At 38.3% G+C, this 15099-nt stretch overlaps 1 protein-coding gene across 2 annotated transcripts in view; it reads right to left on the bottom strand.

The window, feature by feature from the left end:
- Positions 1–5145: 5145 nt before the first annotated feature.
- Positions 5146–15099, bottom strand: part of sema3g (semaphorin 3G) — a 62007-nt gene continuing 52053 nt past the window's right edge. The window contains exons 14-16 of one of the 2 annotated variants that reach the window (XM_084916785.1): positions 14872–15097; positions 12841–12968; positions 5146–11479 (exon numbers count right to left, since the gene is read on the bottom strand). In XM_084916785.1, coding sequence (XP_084772911.1) covers positions 10967–11479; positions 12841–12968; positions 14872–15097 — 867 coding nt within the window. In that variant the 3' untranslated portion in view covers positions 5146–10966. Of the gene's footprint in view, positions 11480–12840; positions 12972–14871; positions 15098–15099 lie in introns of both variants that reach the window. The other variant, XM_084916784.1, reaches the window with a different exon arrangement.

The raw sequence follows: 15099 nt of genomic DNA, 5'->3' as shown, positions 1-15099 counted from the left end.
GTATTATATCCTTACTGCAAAGGTATGTTTTGCACAAAACGCAGAACATAATAATGAAATAAGTAAGTCAGTAAAATATGGCTCTCCAAAGACAAATACCGGAAAGCTCAACGGTAGTGAATCTGCCCACATGTGAAACATGGTGCTGTTATGAAAGAAGGATAAGACAGCAGGGATGCAGATAATCTGAAATAATACAGGCACCATAGTAAATGTGTACTGATCTTTTCAAAATCACTTTTTTGTAAACAGGTTGCTAAACTTGGAAGCAAAACGTGGATTCGAGGCAGAACAAAATCACAATGAAGCCAAAAATTAAAATGAAATTAAATTGTTTAATATATCATTTAATATGATGTTATAGAAATAATGGCAGTATTGGGCAGGTCATGCTCTGCACTCAGTCCGGGTGACACTTTCCAGCACACAGAATTAAAAAGACAGCCTAACCCGTTATGATCAGTGAGTTTAGACTGCTCCTGAAATGGCAAAATAAGCTCAATAAGTGGACACTTGTTTGTAGTCCTCCAGACAAAAAAGTGGACCTACTGAGGCCAACATGGTGAGGTGGGAAAACTGAGCTATAAAGTTGTTGTTGAGGTGCTGTGGTAAAGTTAAATCAAAGGCTATAAAGCTGCTTAGCCCAACCTATTTGAACGCAAATGACACCTCAACACCGGACTGTGGCTAAATCCATCCTGGGAAAGTAGCAGAGACAGTATCGCAACATATTTTGGGTCTTAGCAAAAGGAAACAGCGGTGGCAGAAACATGAAGGTTCATCTATTACCGAGATAATATATACCTTTTCTAGACATGCAGCCAAAGCATAAAACAGCAGTCGTGTGCTGTATTTCCTTTCCAACGTTTACTACTTTTAAAACATGTTTATTGCCCCGGGAACCGCCAGCCTTCAGCAGCAATCTTTTCACTGGAATAAATGATTGCTCTTGATTATATGAATTTAACCACAGTGGTGTCAAATATTGTTCTATTATATTTGTCTCTCTTTTCCTTTTTATTCTTTTTACTGGTAAGTGATGCATTGCATTAACTGCTCAGCAGTGGGCATGTTATTATTAAGATAATTAAAGTCGTTCCAGTGTGATCCATTATAGCTATTAAATATATCCCTGATCAGCTAATTTAATATCATTAAACATGTAAAATGAGAGATATTGTGATAAAGATAAGTATATAAACATACCCAAAATTTGACTTTAACAGGCCAAGTGTTTTTCCATATGGTCACAGTTTAGTCAGGCATAAGAGGGCTGTGTACAACAGTTTCAAATGAAACATTATACATATGCATATGTGAATCAGATCTGTAATGGTGGCCAAGCTTATCCGTGTAGATTCTTGCTTCCAAAAAATTCAACTGCGAACCAGAAAAAAAGCTTTAATCCATCTAAGTGAAACAATGCAGTCCGAGCTGATGAAGACATGGAAACTCAGACATTCCTCTTTTTAATCCAAAGTGGCTTCAATCAGTCAGCTTTAAATCATCTGATGGATTTTTATGGCGTGTAATTTATAACAAAGAGTTATCATTCAGATTCACATTATAAATTTTATGGTTACAGGAACTGTGAATAGAGGAAACGAATACAACATGATCAAAAACACTATTTTCAATAGTTAATTGTCTGTGAATATGGGAAACTGTCTGAACCCTGGTCGTTAAAGTTCACTTCATTCCTCATAAACATGTTAATATGTTTGTCAAGACTGTTGATACCAGTGCATGTAATGGTTATTTTCTCTGAGAGAGAAAAACCTTTAGTATTAGTATGCAGTGCATACACTAAGAGAAGAGCTCAAGAAGATGTGGAGGATGAAGGTAACAGTGGTCCCAGCGGTGATTGGAGCACTTGGTGCAGTGACTCCCAAGCTAGGCGAGTGGCTCCAGTAGATCCCAGGAACAACATCCGAGATCTCTGTCCAGAAGAGCACAGACCTAGGAACAGCAGAGATACTGCGCAGGACCCTCAAACTCCCAGGTCTGTGGTAGAGGACCCGAGCTTGAAGGATAAAGACCACCCACAGGAGGGAGAGGGGAATTAATTATGTATATAGTTGTTGATGCATCTATTTTCAAATTAAAATTAAGTTTTCTTTTACAAAATATTGTAGAAATGCAAAGTTGCATTCAAGCTAAAAAGACCCATATCTAGTTCTATACAGTCCATCCGTTTCTGCAAAATTACTATGTACTAAAAATCTCAGAATATTTCAAATCTCAGTGACCTCAACCTCAAGGTCAGGGGTCAGATTTCAAGATTTCAGAAAATCTTGTGAATGCTAAGATTTTGAAACTGATACCATAGGTGTATATGCACGCATATGTATTCGTACGTATGTACACATTTTTAGGAGGCTGAAAGGTACCAATGGCTGCTAGTTTCTTTCTTTTTTTTTCTTTTTTTTACTGAAAAGTAGGACATGAGTGTGATAGTAAAATGCAAATAATGCAAATGGTATCTGGGACATAAACAATCATGTTATGCTCCTAACAGAGCTTCAGCTCTTTGCAAGTACAGACAGCATGCTACCACAAAGCTAGCAAAGAACCAAGAACGATGACAAAGCTAAGCGAAACTGAACCCAAGCAGGGAGCCAGAGCCTGATCAGCAGGTAACAAGAGCAGTGGTGTGCAGCCTCCAGTTCTCCCTGTTCATAGTGCTAAAGTAAAATCACTGTGGCGATTAGTTTGATGGCTCTTTGGGTTGGTTTTTAATGTTTGCTTTGTGTTGTCAGCTTTGTGTTCATACATAAAAACTAAAAGAAAGATCTTCGTGTCTCCTCATTGGGATAATGATTTGTGGGACTGCAGTATAAGGTTTCTTTTGTTACATGGTAATCATCAAAAATTGTGCTTCAGATCATTTTACAGACAAGCTAATGTGACAAATTACTTTTTTCATTGGGTATTTAAATAAGATACTGGATTACTTTAAGAATAGTAATGACTAATGTGTAAAACATAACTTATTTTGAATAACGGCACCAACACCGCTGGTTTCAGGGATTGTAAAAAGCCTAGCACCTTGAGAGAGTTGTTCTCTGATATAAGGGGAAGTAAAATAAGGATGTAATAATAAAAGTCTGAAGCAAAAGTTTATCTTTTCTAGGTTAATTCTGCAGAATTTTCACTTTTTTTTGCCCAGTAAAGCCATTATATTTAAACATCTGTTGGGAGGCACATTGAAATCTGCAGCTTTATATAACAGGACAGATTTTGTTATGATTTAAATGTCTAGGATACACCTGAACATGTCACAGACAAAAGAATATAAATATTATTTTACCATTTTAGCACTTGAATTTAATTGTTATTACAGGAGACAGCAGCAGCTCCCTCTGAGCTGTAGTCATAACAGGAAGCAAATATAGGTCATAACTCAACGTAGAGAGATAGGGCTGGCGGTGGCAGTGCAGCAGCATCAGCATCATGCTGTTGTGGATCAGGGTTATTTTAGTTAACTAAAATTAAAGTAAAGTGTAAAACAATAATTTAGTTAACTGATATAAAAAAGACAGACTAAAGCAGCAAAATAAAGTAAAATATAATAAACATATGCTGGAAATATCCTTAGCTTTAGCCTTTGCTTGGACTTGATTTATATGTTTAAGATTGGGAAGTCCATTGTGTTTGTTACACTTGTACAATAATCAATATATAGTCAATAATAGAGGTTAAACAGCCAAGGTGAATTTGATCATTAGAAAATTTATATCTCCTTTTTCAGTAATAGCTGACCATGTTTATGTCTATCAGTGATACAAAGATGGATGTGGCCAGTGTCATGGCATCCATTGGTTTTGTGGGCTCTCATTTTGAACCCTTGAGCTTGTTATTTCTTTTCAACTTTATTATTTTCAAAACAGGACATCGCAGTATTTGGATAAAATCGTTTTAATCTGCCAGTTAATATTCCCCCATGCTAGTTTGCCATAAGTCGCTGTGACATTAAACGTAATATGCCAGACTCAAAACAAAATGTACCTTCCTGACAAAGTTAACTTAACTTTTCAACCTCAGAGATTTCTGCTTGATGTGCCCATAGCCTGGAGGTAAATCTCTGCACAACCAAATGAAATCTCTCAGTAAATCACTGGAAACCAAAGCATAAAGCTATTTTCCGCAGGCTGTAAGACTTTTACATGTTAATGAGATGTGTCCAGAATTTGAACATTTTGGAATCCACAGACACGAACCTCCTGAGGCTCCTGTTGGTTTCCCTTTGTTGATTTCTGCACATCAGTAAATCCTCAAACTTACTTCAACAACCGAGGCTGCTTTACTCTCTTTTACACGTTGACTGACGTCAGAACTGGTATTTTGAAGTTTTATAGCGATCTGTGTGCACGCTAGAATTTCTCATCTGCACGTCAAACGCACGAGCCAACGTTCACTCGGGCTTGTTTGCTCTGTGGTTGTAGTAATTGACAGGGTGTGAAGTCGTTTAGTGGGTTCAGTTGCAGGTTTGATTTTTATGAGATGGTCTGTTTGCTGAAGCGACAAGCAGCCATTGTTACCCCACATTTCCAGTGATGTTACAGCCCAATTACCCTCCAATCACACGCATGGCCAGAACCAGTAACCGGGCAGTAAAATAGGCAGACACTTGGTCTCTAAGTCTCCAATGACCTACATATGTTTTCCTGCTATTATGAAGACTTTTGAGAGAGTGCACACACACACATACACACACGCACACACTCATGAGCATGTGAAGAGCAGATACTATTGCACTGAGATATTTGTTATAGTATGAAAACCTCTTTTAGCTGTATGTATTTTCTAACTTTAAGGTTGGGTTAAGCTAAAAAACAATGCTTTAGGTCTTAACAATATTAAAATAGAGTCAGTGTCTTGTACTGTGACATTTAGTGCTTCATCGCCAGTGTGCTGCATGGTGCTTGTTGCTGAGTATGAAATAGAGCATGTCTTGGTTTCAGTACAGTAAACGTTGCCGTCTAGATGAGTGATTAGATTTAAGGCATTGCAATTTGTCCACATTTATGTCACTGGTCCCATTAGTCTAGTCCTGCCACAACACTACAAAGTCAACCAAAGTCAAAGTATGTTCACTGCAGTCTGTGAATAAAGTTAAAGTAAAGCAGCCAGTCATGGATCATCTGATGTTAAAAACTTTTAATTGTGTTAAATAGCTTACAAGTTCATAGCATGCAGGATAGAAAGACATTTAAATAGTATTTAAATATACATTTAAATAAGACTCTTTCTGCCAGAGTCTAAAACTATCACACTTTTTTAAACCACATAATAATGGGAAACTTCACAAAGCAAAGTATTATTAGCTGAAGAATCCTTACGATTAAAAGCATGCTTCAAGAACCCTTCAGGTTTAAAATGATTATGTGCTAGCTGGACTGCAACTACTGAACTACAGGCTTTTCTATTGTATAACTGATAAACCACATTTTGCATTTTGTTTCTTAATGCACCTTAACTGTGGAGTTTAGAGCATGTGCAGACTTCTGTCAAATTCAGGAGGAGCAGCTACAGCCCCCGGCAAAACTATGGTATCACGGCACAATAATAAATCAGAGATATGACACAGAACTATTTTATTCATTAGCTGAACATTCTGGCTTCATGAATCATACCTCAAACAAATTAATTTCAACTATTTTAATACATGACATTTCTGTTCAAGATCATGTGGAGGGAAAAAAATGGAATCACTGTTAAGGAAATCATCTCAATTTAGTACCTCCTCAGGCTTTTATGACACCCCAAAGGGTTTGAGGCATGGAGCTCACTAATGAAAAGCAATACTCTCCATCTGGTTAATTCTAACTTTTTCAAATAACAGCTGAGCTCAGTTTTTCACCATAAATTTTCAGTCAGATTGAAATCTTAACCCTTTTTTGTGTCCATAGCACTGAGGTAATGGGCCTTTTCTGATAAATGACTTTATTATCATCACCAAACCTGCTTTCTGATGAGAAGGGTACGAAAATCTGAGTGTACACTTCTGCATTTATTGCTGAAGTAATGATTGCCATCTTCCCTGGGCCTTTTATTTGATAAAGTTTTCTTGTTTTCATCAAGCAGTCATCTTCATATATGTGTCATTGGAACAGCATCAGGGTATCTTTTCTTTGCCCAGTTGGCTGACTTTGTGATTTATCACTGGGGTCACTTTCATCCAATCATCTATAGTCCCAAGATTGCTTCTTTTCTTTCTCTTTTTAGCTCACTGTAACCTTGTTTCTGTATGGATGTTAGTGCTGGTTTTCCTTTTGGTTTTCTGTATGTAGATCCCATTTAATTTTTATAATTCTGTCACAAACATTACGGCCCATTTGTTAACAGCTTTGAACATTTTCCATTTTCAGGGCGTACTGCTTTGATTTTCTATCCTGACACTTTGACATCTCCTGTCTACCCGCATGTTTTTCTCCTAGAACTTTCCCATTTTGGTTGTACTTACTCCAAGTTATAGACACGGTTGACTGGGAACAAACATCTTTAGCCACACTTAGTGTTGGATTCTTCTGGCAATGAGTTTGATTTAACTGACAGCTTTCTTGTTGGGGGCTTGCCTCCTTTCAATCAGCCAGGTGCAACAGCTTCTCTTCCTCTACTTGATTTTGAAAAAACCAAATACATTAATTACAATTATTTAATGTGCTTGAGGTATCTTTCATGTTCCACTATTAAACAAAAACAGTTTTGTGCCACAGTTTGTTTATTTGCTACAAGGTAAAGGAGTTGAATGAAGATCCTCCACATGCAATGATGCTATAATTTTTTGCCAGAGGGTGTAAACACTGAAACAAGCCTCCTGCCTCAGAAAGGTTCATTTTGACAGATTGTTTCTGCTTAAACACAGGTGTGATTAATAGCATTAGTTATAGACCATTTCAATTTATATATGTCATGGTGCTATACATCAAATAGAATGGGATGAAAAGTTTAGCACTTACATCTATTTGCATGTCAGAATGAAGACTGTGAAAAAGGTGTCTTAAAACACAAGTATCATGATGTTAACTGGTGAATCCCCATCAAATGACCAATCCATCAGTTGTTTTATATAATCATTAAAAAACAGCTTTACATGAAAATGAAATGATCTTGAGAGCATGGGATAGCTATAGAAAGTGAACATCATAAGAACATCATCCTAAGAAGATAAAAATAGAAAATATCACATGCAATAACAAAACACACTTTGTGCAAATCTAAAAAGCACTGAATGGATTTACATTGTTTATGAACCATGCACAAATAACTGCATTTAGTCAGTCACGGCACATTTGTCTGTAAATATGGAGTCCATATTTGTTAAATTTCAATATATAAGTTAAGTAACAGCAAGTTTTAGCATTTATTTTTGGCAATTTCCTCTTCCTGACAGTTACTGTTAGATGGAAATTTGCATGTTTGTACAATTTTACTATGTTTACAATCACGATTACAAATCAACTACACCTTAAAAACATTTTAAAATGTCGCAGTGGTAGTAATTCATGCCTTACTTAGATAAGCAGAAGCTCAAACAAAAGACACCACCGCAAGAAAAGGAAAAACGTTCACACTAAAATAGGAAGCTTTGAGAAAAAAACCCTCTTCCATCCTGTTATCGTCATTTTCTTTAAGATTAACAGTGCAGTAGAAGAACAGTTTATAGAGAAAACACAAGTAATAGGTGTCATTTAATAGGCTTTCTCATACTCTCAAACTAAGAAAATAAACTTTGATGGATTAAAAATGATCATTTGCTGCAAAACTGGGGTTGGAGTTCGGGGGGATCACATTTTAGAAATATTATACAATGATGTATTAAAAAAAATAATATTATGGGTTAGGATCTTTAGGAATTCCAAATACAGCCTTCATAAGATGCTTATAGTACCTCTTTACTTAACAACACCCTGACTCTTTTTTTCTGCTTTTGTCACTTCTGTCATTTCATTTCTGTTTTGAAAAGCCATCGACACAGACCACAGAGCTTCCCATTTAACTGTAAATACTGGAAGGACTATAAGAATAAGTACATTGTTGTCGTTATACGTATAGCACACGCTCCCTGTGTTTGTGAAGAATTGCCTTTTGCTAAGCGTACTTGATTACCTGGTCTTCTTATACAGTTCTTTACCAGATCTCTGTGTCTTCAGATGCTCCTCAAGACCTAATTTCTATCCACGTGCAGCTTCATAGCCATTCTGTTATTTAGTTTTTGTCTTTCCTGAACTTCACTTCTTTTAAAGCATTTTATCAGGAAAATGGAAATGGAAACCATCTCTTATTTTTAATCAAATCTCCAAAAACAGTGTTTATGTTGAAAAGATCACTGACCTTGAGGAATATAACTGGTGTCTCTGGATAATAGTGTGAATAAATATGAGGCCGGTGTTAACAGAGAAGTTATCCCAACACTCATGTCTCACCCAAGTTCAACAAACAGATTTTGTCTTGTTATGATGGATTTTTACATTTTGTTCATGAATATTTTATCAGAATCAGAATCAGAATCGCAATACTTTGATAATCCTAACAGAAATTATGTGTTTTACCCAAATATATAATGCTTATATTTCACCTTATTCGGTATTTGTAGTTTTTGAGACAACACTCAACGGTTAGAAACCAAAAGCAAAGCGAAGCTTTAGGAGGACCTGGGGCAGATGGAGATTGAGATCTCGTCATTACTGCTACACCAACACAGGGAGGATAAACGTGAGTGTGAAATTCACTTCTTTCCAGACTAGTATGTTTGTTCAGTGTCAATCCCTTCTGTCTTGAGATATGTGCTCTGTTGCATGATGTCAACCTTATTTTCTCTTTTCCACCCTCGATTTTAGAAAAGAATCTTTTCTCAGCAATCATAAATCATATTTTAACGACAAAGCTACTCTTAAAAATAGTGTTTACACTGCAGAAAACAAGAGGAGCCAGCCAATACACTTGACCCCTTTCTATCGTTCCCTCCATTATCAGCGGAGAGCTTCAGCACACAGAGAAACTGTGGGAAAATTAGTTTAGTGGGTGGCTTAAGTGTGAGGCAGGATCCCCCACAGAGAGGTCAAGTTATGTAATTTTGACTTGAATAGCTCCTTTTAACCAGCACTTGAAAAGAAAAAAAAGAAGCTATTTAAAGATGTTTATGAGATTGTCACACAGACAAATTGAAAGCATAATGCTGAGTCATTTTGTACAGACACAATAAATGCATAAATTAAGAGGTTATTAAAATAATTGTTATTTGTATGGCAAAATAAATCAGGGTCCTCATTCAGACACGATGCTGACATGTGCCAGTGACTTTAGCTTGATGGAAAGGACTAAAAAGGAGCTTTAGTGAGAGCACTTAGTGCACTGAGACCCATAAAGTTCACAGAGGTAAATATCAGAGACAAGTATCATGCAGGTTCTTTCTAAGAGGTGTTATGGCATGTAACCAAAATCATGAAAAATAAACCACCATTTTGTTTAATGGAAAGTTCAACCCAGTGGAATAAAAATAAAGCCATGTGCCTTTAATCTGCTGAACCATCAACAGTCGTCTTATGGTAGCTTCTGGTTTGAGCTTACGCATTTAGCCGTTTGAGTGAGACTTCCATTAATGTAAGACTTGGCACAAATGGAGCCAGACAGACCAAGATCAGATACAGCAATTGCCTAAACATGTTTACAAGTTGCACTTTCCTTCTGCAAATATACTGCAAAGTCATTTATGAGCTGAAGTCACACATGAATATGTAATAACAAGCAAGGTAAGAGACACAGGTCATTAAATGTAAAACAAGAAGGAAATGAATCCAGTGAACTGCATCGTATGAAATTCTTGCAAAAAAAAAAGTGTGTGTGTGTGTGTGTGTGTGTGTGTGTGTGTGTGTGTGTGTGTGTGTGTGTGCGTGTGTGTGTGTGTGTGTGTATCCTGGTGGGGACCAAAATCTGACATTTATTATACTGGTGGGGACTTTCTGCACCGTGGGGACCAAAATCCAGGTCCCCTTGGGGTTGAAAGCAATTTTCACACTCAAAATGTGGTTTTAGTGTCAGGGTTACAATTAGGTTATGGTTAGGTTTAGGGTAAGGGTCAGGGTTAGGCATTCCTTTTTGATGGTTAGGGTTAGGGTAAGGGGCTAGGGAAAGCATTATGCCAATGGGATGTCCCCACAAGGATAGCAAACCAGACATGAGTGTGTGTGTGCTCTTTCCAAACAAAATTAACAATTACATACAAGAAATCACAAACCACCATTGAAGAGTCAATGAGGCTGAAAAGCAGGAAACCAGCTGTAACTAAAATCACCCCGCAGGTACGTGTATGTCACTTAAATCAGAGAATGAGAAGTTTTGCAGGTTTTCTCAGTGAAGACAGAAGTTGATTAAATCAAAACACTTCCTGCCATTTCAGTGACACTAGAAATACGAAAGAACAAAGGTGGGGAAGGCAGACAACTCCTCAGTGACTGGGATTTTAAAAAGCATCCTCAGAGTGTAGTTGAAAAATTGTCTCTGATCTCTTTTTTTAAACTACTGTCAACATCAGGATTAGCAACAACCTGTTCAGTTCAGCTGGAGTCTCTTTTTGTGTCATCCTTCCAGACAGGTGAACACTTCGGTCTTTGTTCGGGTGACAGCCAGAAACACACGGGTTATGCACTAACCTCATAATACCCCAAACTTCCCATACACTTTCACATGCAGTTTTTCAGCTCAAGTTGTGCTTCCATCCAACATGACTCTCAAATATTCTGAGCATTTTTTTCAGATTCTTTATACACTAATTTTCTTTACACACTAAAATTCATTTTGTTAAAATGAGCAAAAGAGACACGCTGCTTTGATCTACCATGGTTTTACAAAAAACTATTAGGCTGGTCTTTATGCCTGTCTATTTATCTTGTCCTGAACTAACATTTGTCTTTTTTCCCACTTTCATTTTTGCTCTCATATTCCATTCCTTGCCTTCTTTTTGTCACTCCTCCCACGCCCTTAGATCCCGCGGCGTCCTGTTGCGTTCACCAGAGCTCTTGCTACGAGTCTTCCTGGCGCTCTCCTGTGCTTGGCGGTACTTCTCTATCATGCTTTTGTGTTTCCTCCTCAGCTTGTCATTGCACCACATCCTCTCGCAGTACTCCTCCACGTGCGGCAGATTCGACGGCCCGATGAGCTGCATGATATCCTTGAACCATATGCGCGATTGGCCGATTTGGCTTGATGAACCGCCCCTGCTGTACGCGCTGCAAGGCATCCAGGCTCTGAAAGTCCCTGTAGACCGGTCTTTGATTGAGTCAGAGTTTCCTGTGTGTCCACGCGACATGAGCTCATCCACAGTCTCCCCTTGGAGGACTTCGAGGGTGATGCGGGTCAACGTCTGCGTGAAGCCGTGCTCTCGAGAGCGGCAGATGTAGACGCCTTCATCTTGGTGGAAAAGGTTACGAAACAGGAGACCCTGATCCGTGGACATCACACGATCGTCTAGCTTCACCTAAGTGTGGCAGATAGAAAATATGTGTCTGATATTTGATACAACAACATATTAATGACCTCACTAAGTCAATTCAACCATCACTGCTTTTCACTTGAAGTTTGCTTCAATTTGTCAAGTCATAATGATGCAACGTGATGGAAATAACTTTTCACAGATTTGGTTAAATCTCCACTGACTAATGCAAGGAGCTACATGTGCTAATCAAAAAAGCATGAAAAAGTTAACTGGCACTTTATATATAACTGCAATCAGACCCTTAACCTAACATTTATCTTTTTAATTTATTGCTATATATAGAGAGATTTGTTTGTTTGTTGGTTAATTCTTGATTTCTGTTTAAAGTTTTAGGATTTCTGTCCCTAAAGGAGTTCTGACCAGGATTTGACCTTAAATAGCACATGTTTCTCAGCGCAAATACCACAGAGGCATTGTTCTTTAAAGAACTAAACACTGAAGACTGCCCAACAATGTGTAAACACAGTACAAAGAAATCGGGACAAGAAAGCTTTCAGTCTTCACTTCACATTATGAGAAAAGAGAAAGGGAGAACTGTTTGTATTGTTTTCTCAACTTGGTTTGCAACATCAAAAATATATCATGGGATCAGTCACTGTTTTTATTTTTTATTTTTCTTCCGTTTTCTTTCCTCACATTCTCTAATCTTTCCATACTGCCACCCAAAGTCTCTCTGCCAACCCTATTCATTTCTATATTTTCCTCCATCTACCTCCCAACTCCCTCGTCAGATCCTATCTTTCAACCATCCTTTGATGCCAACAAAAACATGGTAGCCTTGTCAGATAGAGTGGCAGCCAGATGTTTATTTGCAGGGAAATGGAGAAGGGTGGTAATGCTTTAATACTTGCATGGCTGACCACGACACTCAGTTTAGCTTGGAGGAGCATGACCTCAAACAGTTGAATGATTACTGTGGGTTTGGGCACACAGAGCAACATAATTTTCTGACTTAAAAAGAAAAGAAAAAAAGACTGTATTTAAGTCTCAGTGACCAGCAGACAGTGAGTGACACTTTCAGTGGCATATGGTCAAGTTTTGCAGAGAATTCACAGTTTATGGAAGAGAGAGAGAGAATGATTGGGCATTTTGCTTTGAAATGCAACTGCTTAATTTCAACCACATGCCAAATGGTTGTCAACTGTATCAACCACGTGCCAAAGTCACACTCAAGTCTAACTTTTAAAGGCAATTACTCAGAACATTCTTTGCCAGAAGTTTTATTCCACCCCTTGACTGTTTGCCAAAACTTTCCCACCTTCATCCTATTTTGGATGCAGTGACATCGACTGGCCTTTTATTGTGTTGATTCGAACCTGAATGTTGTTCACTGGGAATCTTACCTCTTCCTTGTGGTCATCACGTTGGACCAGCCAGGTGACAGTTGCTTGTGGGGAGCGAGGAACACACTCTAGGAAGGTGCTGTTGTTCTCAGTACCAAAGACCACTCTGTCTTCTGTTACATCAAGGTCTTCTTTTTTTTAAACAGAGAGTGACAAATAGTTTATTAAAGAATGAAATCCATCCATTCATCCATCCAACATCTTCAGTCTGTCCTGGGTCTAATCATCTCAGCTGGTTTCTTTTGTGGCAGAGGACAGTGACTCTACATTCATTCCCTCCTGAATGACTGAGCTCTTCACCATTATCTGACAATGTGAGCCCAGACCTTTGAAGGGAAGTACCACTACCTATATCAGGGTTACATTCTCCTCAAAGACACCTTCTACTGTACAGCATTAACATAATGAATATAAAGATAAATATAAAGACTGGAATATTAGGTGTGTAGTCACAGACAATATAGTGAATAAAATAAAACTCTGACTGACTTAGTCAAGAGTTTGTCATGTGACTACACATAAACAATGAAGAGATGGAATCTGAAGACGTCTGCCCCTTGAGTACTTATGTAAACAACCTCACACTTGGGCACAAAGAAACCTTGGTTCACCAGGAGGGTGTTAGGGAGGCATCTTTCATCTGTGCACTCCCTTACACTGTGTGCCCTTAGGTAAGAAAACACACTCTTTCTATCCCAATTCTCAATGATGTAATTCCTTTTTCTTGTCTGTCTTCACATTTTTCTCACCCTGATCTCCAGTATCAACTCAGCCATTTTCTGCCAAGAACTCAGTATGTTAGCTGATATTTCTACTTCACAAATCCCAAAGCTTACACTATGAGAACTAGTTTTAAATGAATCCTAGGTTGTTTTCTGCATGCACTAACATATTGTAAAACCTTTGTCTCATATACTTGGCAAATATGTCTCAGTCACATGAGTAAAAATAGGACAGCTTACCCTGAGATAGTATTTTTTTGTAGTCAGAGACCAACTGCAAATAGTTGAGATGACCACTTTAATTTACAAGCTGATTGTACAGGTTACCTGGTGGGACCTGTCTTCAAACAATCACAGTCCAGCTTAGAATGGCTGGACTCTTAAATAACTGCAGTCCAATTTATAAACACAGACAGATTGCCAGCAAGTTGCAACCAGTATGAGTCTGTCTGCACTGAGATGCAGACTGACTCACCTGACTCCACTCATCTGTTTTGCAGTAGGCGACTTGATTCAGCTAGTTGTTATCTGGTTACATTCTTATAAAGTTAGAAGCAAAGTTTCCGATTTTCCATTTGAAAACAGATAAAATGTTTGTTTTAATGACCTCCTACTGTAATCGCTATGGTTGTCATCCTGTGGAAGAAGTCTCACAAACATAATCTGACCCAGCAGGCACAACCACGTTCATTTATTCTTTCAAACTAAAAGAAGCTGGCCTTTGATTTCTAAAGAGATGTGCAGTATACAGGAGACTGACATCTCACTGGTGTCCTTCCTGTCTACTCCTAAATCTCTTAAAATCAGTGAAAAGAGGTCATGCATTTTTCAGCTGATTGCCACTTTGATGTGGAATGATCAGCAACTTCAATGTTTTTCTGGGTTGCCCTACAAAAGTCTGAAATATTGCCATACCTTACACTTCGTTAAGACGCGGTTGTAGCTAACATAGTTTAAAAACCACTCCATCTCAGGTTTCAGCTCTCCCATGATGGATTGGTTAACCACTAGTCCATGATGTCATGTGGGTTCCTTTTTTAATCATGACAGCTAGCCCTACTAGAATAAGAAAATATCAATTTAGTAAGCTTTTGTTTATCCAGTGATTGTAATGCACACTAGATGACAAAAACAAAGACTACTTGATTAGGTGAAGCCCAGTCAATGAAGGGGTATGTGACAGATGATTCAATTGTTTGACTTTCAGAGAAAAGCCTTACAGTGGTTACTTCAAGAAGTCACTGTGGCCAGTCCCACATAATCAACAAAGAAGAAACAAAGCAAGGGGCAAAGTTACAGCCAAGCTTACCACTGAGATTCTGATCCACACACTGCAGTGCAGGGTTTCCATGTCTGATGTCCTGTCTGCGGTAGCGTCGTTTGCTGTTGGGAATGAATCGCGTACAGGACGATCCATCCCATGCACAGTAAGGGTCTCTGGCAAGACAGCATTCAGCACAGGCTTTCCCGTAAGTTTCACAGCGATGGAGCTTCACCTGCGCCACACCTAGTGGAGAGCTTGCATACAAGGCTTGCT

This window comes from Perissodus microlepis, chromosome 20 (genome assembly GCF_051167445.1).
Source record: "Perissodus microlepis isolate ML-2025 ecotype Zambia chromosome 20, ASM5116744v1, whole genome shotgun sequence".
NCBI lineage: Eukaryota > Metazoa > Chordata > Actinopteri > Cichliformes > Cichlidae > Perissodus > Perissodus microlepis.
This window is presented reverse-complemented; position numbering and strand designations above follow the sequence as displayed.